At 37.5% G+C, this 9,742-nt stretch overlaps 1 protein-coding gene across 1 annotated transcript in view; it reads left to right on the top strand.

Moving 5' to 3' along the window:
• LOC106875268 (zinc finger protein 665) overlaps window positions 1–6,542 on the top strand; it is a 33,767-nt gene extending 27,225 nt beyond the window's left edge. The window contains exon 2 of the mRNA XM_014923355.2: window positions 2,110–6,542. Within this exon, the coding sequence (XP_014778841.1) occupies window positions 2,250–4,904 (2,655 nt within the window). The 5' untranslated portion in view covers window positions 2,110–2,249 and the 3' untranslated portion in view covers window positions 4,905–6,542. The remainder of the gene's footprint in view (window positions 1–2,109) is intronic.
• The last annotated feature ends 3,200 nt before the right edge of the window (window positions 6,543–9,742 follow it).

Below are 9,742 nucleotides of genomic sequence, written 5' to 3' on the forward strand. Positions count from 1 at the left end.
GAACACCATAATTGTGGTTTTATTTTTTGCTTTCTTTAATACGTACATACATATTTAGTAGAAAGTGGGTTATACATCTTTAGATTGTATACCTGACTTTCTACTAAAAGATTAAAGAAATTGACGGAACGCTGAACTCCAGACTAAACAACTTAAACAACATTTATTTACTTGGTAAAACATACATATCTTTTAGTTATACATCTTTAGAGGTGAGAATAACGAGCTGTCGAGTATAAGACCGAAAGATGTAGAGACAGCTTTAAACACACGTCCTTGCTCAATCGCTGGCCAGCGAGAAAGAGAATGAATTGAGCGGGAAACGCTTGCTTGTTTAATTTTACGCATGCGTAAGACTATGCATGCGCAGGCGTTACTACACATACATACATACATACATACATCTCTCTTTCGGAGAGGCACAAGTACCTATACACAGATATACACACGCAGCAGTAACTTCTGCCTACCAAATTCAATTACAAAGCTCTGTTCGGCCTGAGGCTATAGCAGAAGACACTTGCTCAGGGTGCCACGCGGTGGCACTGAACCTGAAACCATATAGCTGGGAAGCAAGCTTCTTAACCACACAGCCATGCCTGCACCTATATATATGTATATGTATATGTATATGTTTGTGTGTGTACATATATACATACACACACACACACACACACACAAAATACACTTCAATTGAAATACAGTTTTCCAAAATTAAACATATCTAATATAATAAATGTGAATGTCAGTGTGTCAGTGTGTCATACTTTTTCAACTTTACTTCTAGAGGCTGTAGCCCAACATATCATACCATTTTGGAATCGGGCTGACTCTGTGAGTAAATTAAAAACATTCTGGGCTGAATCTGGACCTGCAATCCTGAAATTTTGGATTCTTGTTTTCATTACTGAGATTGTTTTCAGCAATTTTTTTTACATGATTTTTAGTGACGAATATGATCATCCTTGGGGTATGACTCTGGAGGAAGCAATTGCAACAAATTCTCCCAAACAAGTCAGAGATTTGTTTGCAGATCTTCCCATTCAGGATTAGTTGCTCAAAAGCTACATACTAGCTTAAAAGCCACCTGATATGGCAGCTTTTAAGCTACTATATATATATATATATATATATATATATATATATCATTCTGATAGCTTTACATATAAATCTCCTACCTACCTACCTACCTATCTATCTATCTATCTATCTATCTATCTATCTATCTATCTATCTATCTATCTATCTATCTATCTATCTAATCTAATCTACCCTTCTTTATAATACTTGCTTTCTCTTCCTTCTCCTTTCTCTTAGCACTGAGTCTACATTGTCCCTTACATATTCCTTTCATGTGACACAGTTGGAAATCAGAAAAATGAAAAATAAAAAGGGATGCATGACTTGACCTTTTGTCATATTGTTGCCTTATTATTAACTCCAGGATGGTCCCCTATCACACTGATGCACACTCCAAACAAATCAAAAAGGCTTCTCTTCTTTGCAGACTACCTCATGTTCAACTGGAATCTTTTATTGAAATATTTCAAAATATCTAGTAGTGACTGTCAGATAGCCCCCTATAAAAGTGTTACATGTTCCAACCCAAGTAAAAGGACGTCTGTTGTGAAATGCTTATTTGTCAGATTTTATTTAGTATACCAATGTATGATCATGTGACTCATGACTTTCATTAAGAATGGGTAAAACACGAGTGACAATTTAATTTAAGAGCACACACACACACACACACACACACACACACACACACACACACACACACACACACACACACACACACACACACACACACACACACACACACAAACACACACACACACCATTTCCTAATCTTAGGAATATTTAACTGCTATTTCTAGAAATTCAAGGTTCCTTCATTGAGTGTGGTGAACATAGATATACATCAGTTAATATTCAGTTATCTAACCCTTTCCACTCCCACAATGTGTTTTGGAAATGCATGAACATCACAACTTGCCCTTTTCATGTTTTCAAAAAAGTGGTTGTATTTATTATTGTATGTTCTTTTTATTGTTTATTTGTTTATCTAAAGCTAAAATGAATTATTTTATTTTCTACCATCTACAGAGCGTGTCGAGAGCAGCAGTGTTTTGTCAACTGACCATTCCATGAATGAGGTAGGATCTGTCTTACATTCCTACTTCTTGTAAAAGTGTTCAAGTCATCAAGTGAACCAAGGACTAGACTCAAGTGACCAACAACACATCATGCTATTCGACTGCGATGAGTGTATGAATCTTTCGGTTCAAAACAGTACATCAATGCCATGTAAAAAGAGAATTAATTCTTACAATGACAGCAATCCATATAAATGCCAGATGTGCAACATCAGTAATAAGGGTGGCTGCTGTGGAGATGATAATGAGGAGCAAGGGGAATGTATCAACCCTTCATCCTGTGGAAGTACATCATCATATGGAGGAGACTGCTCTATGTCATGTGCGGAAAAGAACTGTAACTTTCAACTACCCCCACTACCAATGCCACCACCCTTATCAGGAAGATCACCAATGCAGGGTAATCCACTTCCACCCAAGCTGTTTGACTGCAAGATCTGCTGGAAAGCATTCAGTCAGCGATCCCATGTTAGTGTTCACAAACAGATCCATTCTGCAGTTTTGCCCTACAAGTGTGATCTGTGTGAAAAGAGCTTCCCACGTTTGCAAAACTTGGAACGTCACAAGAAAACACACGAGGATGGCAAATTGTTCAACTGTGAAGTTTGCAGTAAAAGTTTCCGCCAGCGATCGCATCTCAAGGCTCATACCCGTGTGCATTCAGGGGAGAGACCATTCAAGTGTGAGGTATGTGGTTATGCATTTTCTCGAAATGGCAATCTGGCCAGGCACAATAAAATGCACAGATCCAAAAAGAAACACTTGTTTGAAAATTCATCATCAGAAAATGCTCTGGTTCTTCCACTTAAAAATGCTTCGAAAAAGAATGGCAAGTTACACAAAAATGGTTTTCTTAACAAAAATACAAACAAAGACTGCTTGATTTACAAGAAAGGAAATTTATTAGACTGTGCCATTTGTTGGCGTGTTTTCAGCCAACGTTCACACGTTAGTGTCCATCGGCGTATTCACAAGGCTGTTCAGCCTTATCAGTGTTCACTTTGTGGCAAATCTTTTACCCAGTATGGCAACATGCTAAGACACAAGCGTCTACATATGGGCGAACGTAGGTTTGTCTGCAATGTATGTCCAAAAGCCTTTACACAGCGTACACATCTGAAAGTGCATCAACGACTGCACACAGGAGAAATGCCATTTAAATGTGGCATTTGTGGTTTCTCTTTTACCAGGAATGGCAATCTCATGCGTCACATGCGGCTTCATTCAAAGTTAGGGCAATTTGGCCCTCCTGCAACGAACATTCCTGAGACTGGACAAGCTGTGTTCCCACAAAACCTGCATTTAGATGAAGACGACAAGGATGGAAGTAACTGCAACATGGGTTTGGTGACTAATCAAGGTGAGGAGTGCGACCATGCAGATGACACAGACAACATGCAGTTAGACTGTGGTGCTTGCTGGAGGAACTTCACACGTTCACAGCAAGTGAGTAGCAGCAACAAATGGATGCAAACATTTGCTTGCAACATCTGTGGCAAAGGTTTTACCAACACGAATGACTTGGACCGCCATCAACGTGTACATATGCCTGGTGCCAAGCGATTCCCATGTGAAGTGTGCCACAAGACCTTCTCACAGAAATCCCATATGAAAGCTCACATGCGGATACACACTGGAGAGCGACCATACAAATGTGAAGACTGTGGCTATTCATTTTCCCGTGTCGGCAACTTGATACGTCATAGGCGTGGGAACAAGAAGAAAGGAAAACGGTGGAGTTGTGTCAACAGACGCAACCTTGAATCAGTTCCTATTAGCATCCCTAATACACCCATCAGTATCACTTCAGCCACCACTACCTCCACTACAAACAACAACAACAACAACAGCAGTAACAACAGTAACAATAACAGCAATAACGGTGACAGCAACAACAATATCCAGTCAAGTGCTGACACCAAAGAGTTGCCCAGAGAAACTTCTCAACAAAACCTTCCCACCCAGATGGTGACCAGTGGGGTGGAAGAGGGCAGTATCACCCCTGTCACTAGCAGTGTTGCTAGCAGCAGCAACAGTAGCAGCAGTGAAAACCAATCAGGTACCAGCCCTCTCACTCACCAAGTTGGTATCCCACATCAGATGTCTGTCCACCCACGACACTCCAACATGTCACACCACACCAGTGTGACTTCACATCATAGTAGCAGCTCATTGGGACAGGATCACCAGTTAGGGTTGTCTTCTGCACAGCAGCAGCAGCAGCAGCAGCAACAACAACAGCAGCAGCAGCAGCAACAACAACAACAGCAACATGCATCACTTCCACAACTTCCTCCACCCCCACCTCCACCCCCACCCCAGACACATCACCAGCATCAACCACAAACGCCACACCCAACAGGTATGGGGGGTCATCACCATCCTCATCACCCCCATCAACCGCAACAACAGCATCATCATCATCAACAACAACAACAGCAACAGTCCCATTCCCACCATCAATCACTCAGCCTCCCACCCCACCACCCAACCAGCGTCCTCTCGCAACACACAAATGTCTCCACACATCCACTTGGCATGCCACATCATTCCAGCCTTCCACGTCACCTCAACATGATCCAACCCCACCCAGCGACCGTGCCACACCAGCTCAACGTGCTGCAGCAACACCATCACCACCAGCATGCTGGTGCTGCACCGCACCAGCTTGGCATATCACAACAGCTTAACCTCCCACACCACATCAATGTCCCACTCTACATCAATGTACCAACCTCCACATAAAGGGAGAAGACGGTGATATATATAAATACAATCACACACATACACACACACACACACACAGATATATGATTGATTAAACTGATGTATCATGTATGCATATATATTTTATATTTCATGTAAATATATATATCATATGCATATATATGTATATTATATATCAATGTCGTCATCGTCATCATCATCATCATCAATTTCATATAAACTTTTCCATGCTTGCATGGGTCAGATTTTCAATGGTCAGATGCCCTTCCTGTTGCCAACACTTAGCTACTTCTGAGCAAGGTAATATTTCCCTTGGCCAAATATATCTTATATGTAAAACTGGAAATTAGGAAACATAAATAAACATATATAAATGCACACATGCACACACACACACACACACATGCACACATTCACACACTATAAGTAAGAATATATATGCATCTCTATGTCTTCTTCAGGAACTTTAATCTTTTTATCCCATTTAAATAGAAAATAGCCACCTTTTTAGATGTTAGATAAGACCTACGATCCAAATTGCATTATCCCTACCCTAAACCCATTGAGAGTCTCCATTATATCCATAAATTATCAAGTCATTCCAAATATGTTACAGAAGGCATAGTTAGAAATATTGGGTTGCCAGACAAATTCATTTGTTTTTTGTTTTTCCATTTATTTTAACCCCCTTTTTTTTATCAATAATCTTAAAACAGTCAATAATATATTCTCCTTCACTATTCACAACTTCTTGTCAAGATTCCACTAGTTGTCAATGTCTTTGTTGTAGAGATCACCAAGTCTTGACTCAAAGAATTCATGAAGCCATGTTTTCAATTCCACATTGCAGACTCTTAGAGAGTGACCAAAAAAAAAGGTGTTAATCTGAAGTCACTATATCAGGTGTATATGGTGAGTGAAGTGGAACTTTCCAACCGAATTACATTTCTGATCAAATTAGAGATGTAGAGGTGGGCATTGTTGTGTTGAAGAAGCAAGCTATGTTGCTGGTTGGATCATTTCAGCTGGATTGCTGATCAAAAGAAAGTGACAGGCGATAGTATTATGAGAGTATCCCATCTGCTGGGCTATTTCACTTGTAGATTGGTGTGGATCTTTGTGGATGAGCTTGTTCAATTGGTCCTTATTGAATTGAACAGGTCAGCTAGAACACAGAGAGTTTGTGAGATCAAATCTCCCTTCCTTGAAGCATGCAAGACATTTCTGTGCATTTCTTTCAGTAATAGCACATTCTCTGTACACAGCACAAATGTCTTGAGTGGTTTTGGCAGTTTTGGAACCACGATTATATGTGAAGAGAAGCAAATATTGAAAAGGCTCAGTTTTTTTCTTCTTGGCACTCCTTTGTTGTACATCTGAAAATAGGTAAAATTTACACAAATTTATAAAGCAATAAACAAAAACTGTTGAGCAAGAACTATAAAACACTGCAATAAAAAAAATTTGTGTTACTTTAAATAACAGTAGATAGAAACAAGTGAATTCATCTGACAACCTAATATATTAATTAGGATATCTAACTTTTCCATGAATGAAAGAATCTTTAACAATAATACATACTATTCTAACAAGGTTTTCAACAGTTGCCATTATAGGAAGAAGGTTAAGTTATTCACCATTACACCCCCCCCACACACACACGTATATATGTATATGTATATATATATATATATATATATATATATATATATATATATAGTGATGAATAACCTAATCCTCTCTATAATAGTAACTAGAAAACCTTGTTAGAATATCATGTGTTATTGTCATGGTGGTGGGCAGCAAACACAAACACAAGACACACATACATAGATATATACATACATGCATACATATGCATAATGCACACACACACACACACTATAGACTTCTTTCAGTTTCCATCTACCAAATCTACTCACAATATATACAAATATAATATGAATATATATAATATACATATATGCTATATATCTATATATAGTGGAGGGGCAATGGCCCAGTGATTAGGGCAGTGGACTCGTGGTTGTAGGATTGTGGTTTCGATTCCCAGACTGGGTGTTGTGAGTGTTTATTGAGTGAAAACACCTAAAACTCCACGAGGCTCCAGTGGGGGTGGGGGGAACCCTGCTGTATTCTTTCACCGCAATTTTCTCTCACTCTTTCTTCCTGTTTCTGTTATACCTGTATTTCAAATGGCCAGCCTTGTCACACACTGTGTCATGCTGAATTTCCCCAAGAACTATGTTAAGGGTACACGTGTTTGTGGAGTGCTCAGCCACTTGCACATTAATTTCATGCGCAGGCTGTTCTGTTGATCAGATCAATTGGAACTCTCGTCATTGTAACACACACATATATATATAAATATATATATATAAATATATATATATATATATATATATATACATGTAAATATATATATATATATAAATATATATGTAAATATATATATATATATATAAATATATATGTGTGTGTGTGTGTGTGTATGTATGTACGTATGCATATATGTATGTAAATATGAGAAAAATTGTCATTTCTGTGATCAGAGCCTGCCCCTACTTAACTATACGAACAATAATTTATTGAGTCATACCCCCTCCTCCTCCTCGTTGTCATCATCATCATCATTCCCATCATCATCATCATCCTCATCCTCATCATCATTCTCATCCTCATCATCATTCTCATCCTCATCATTAGCTTCAATTGTCATTTACAGGAATTTGTAGACAAAGATATACTAAAAAAACCATCCAGCAAGCTAAAAGTCTTCAATGTTTTCAGTGCCAATAAACATAACATACCAAGACATTTTCTATCTTTTATGAATTTGACTATCAGGAACTAACTGACATCACAGGACAAAAATATCACCAGCGTCAACTGCACAGTGGCTTGAATCTTATGATGAAGGCTATAAGATCTTCACTGATATCATTGGTGTCATTTCTTAACATCACATCATAACATGGACTCAATCCCTTATCATACTATGATTTTTACAATATCATGTTGCAAGTCTTGTTATGTCTTGTTTATAAATGGACCCTAGTATAAACTATAACATTGGGCTTGACAATCTCAAACAATGTGTGTATATGTATGTATGTATGTATGTATGTATGTATGTATATGTATATATCAGTCCATGAATTCCTATTCTTGGTCACTGGAGTGAATTAATTTTCAAATACTTACAATCAAATCTTTACTCTACAAATATATTGAGTTCTCTCTTTCCTGGAGGATGTCATATCTAGTAAACTATACTTATTCTTCAGCATATGTGCATATGTAAATATATATAGATGTGTGTATCTATGTTTATATATATATATGTGTGTGTGTGTGTGTGTGTGTGTGTGTGTGTGTATGTATGTATGTATACAATTAATGAGAGAGATGGAAGATGGAATATATGAGCATCTTTATTGATCACTACAATAGGCAGTGAATGTGCTATACTGGCAAACTACCAGGTGTGTGTGTGTGTGTGTAACTTAAATACATGCCGTTGGCCACTTTGAGTAATTCCCTTAGCTCATTTTTGTTTATATATATATAAAGTGCAGAAGTGGCTGTGTGGAAAGAAGTTTGCTTCCCTACCTCATGATTCTGAGTTCGGTTCCACTGCATTGCACCTTGGGCAAGTATCTACTATGGCTTCAGACCAACCAAAGTTTTGTATGTTGATTTGGTAGAGGGTAACTGAAAGAAATCAGTTGTGTGTGTGTGTGTGTGTCTTTGTATCTGTGTTTGTTCCCCGCCACTGTTTGACAACTGGTGTTGGTGTGTTTATGTCCCCACAATTAACAATTCAGCAAACAAGACTGATAAAATAAGTACCAGGCTTTAAAAAAAAAAAGTATTGGGATTAATTCATTTAACTAAAATTCCACAAGACAATGCCTCAGCATAGCTGCACATTTGTACATACACACACTCACACACACACACATTACACACACAAAACATCATTAGATAGTTTCAAATCAGAAAAGTAGTATCACAAAGAAAATAATTCCTTCCAGCGGATTTGCATATGCAAATAGTGATTGTATAGGGAACACATTGTTTTATTTGTTACTTATTTATTTCATAGTTATTAGTAGATCAGTCTAAAATCTGTGGCTTATGTACTTCAGAAACATTAAGTGATGTATATAATTATCAAAATAGAGAACCTTGACAAGTGTAGCCATTTCGTAAAGTACTTTCTGGTTAACAAGAGATGCTCTTGATTCCTCACATAAGGATTGATTTTGTACATTTTCTTTCACTCCTTCATTTAAAACTTAATTTACTTTGGAAAACACTTTCCCATTTTCTTTCTTCCCATCAAAGAGAAACTAACTAAAAAGCAAAACACTTTTCATCATCAGGTCCTTGCAATAACAAGAGACACCTGTACATATATTATTTAAGGCACTTTACAAAATTTTCCAATTGATGCCTTCTCTGTTATAGTATAGGTGATTTTTCTGACTTGAGTCTATTTGATGAATGCCTACATGCATGAAATTTCAAGTTATCCGTATTTGAATTTTCAGTTCTTCACTCTGTTCTCAAAAAAATTTATGTATCTGTTGATAAATATGTGTATATATGGCTCTGACCACCTGCATGTTTATATATGAATATAGAAATTTACACACACACACATACACGTACACACACATGCGCACACACACACACACACACACACATTCATTGAAATTCATTCATATCAGTCTTTCTTTTCTAGCAACATTTCATATATTATTAATCATATTGATTAAAAAAGGAATTTTATATCTGAATAATTATTTTCTGAGTAAGACCAGGAAAATATAGACTGATCTTTGCTGTCC

The sequence above is a fragment of the Octopus bimaculoides genome, chromosome 14, assembly GCF_001194135.2.
Source record: "Octopus bimaculoides isolate UCB-OBI-ISO-001 chromosome 14, ASM119413v2, whole genome shotgun sequence".
Lineage (NCBI taxonomy): Eukaryota > Metazoa > Mollusca > Cephalopoda > Octopoda > Octopodidae > Octopus > Octopus bimaculoides.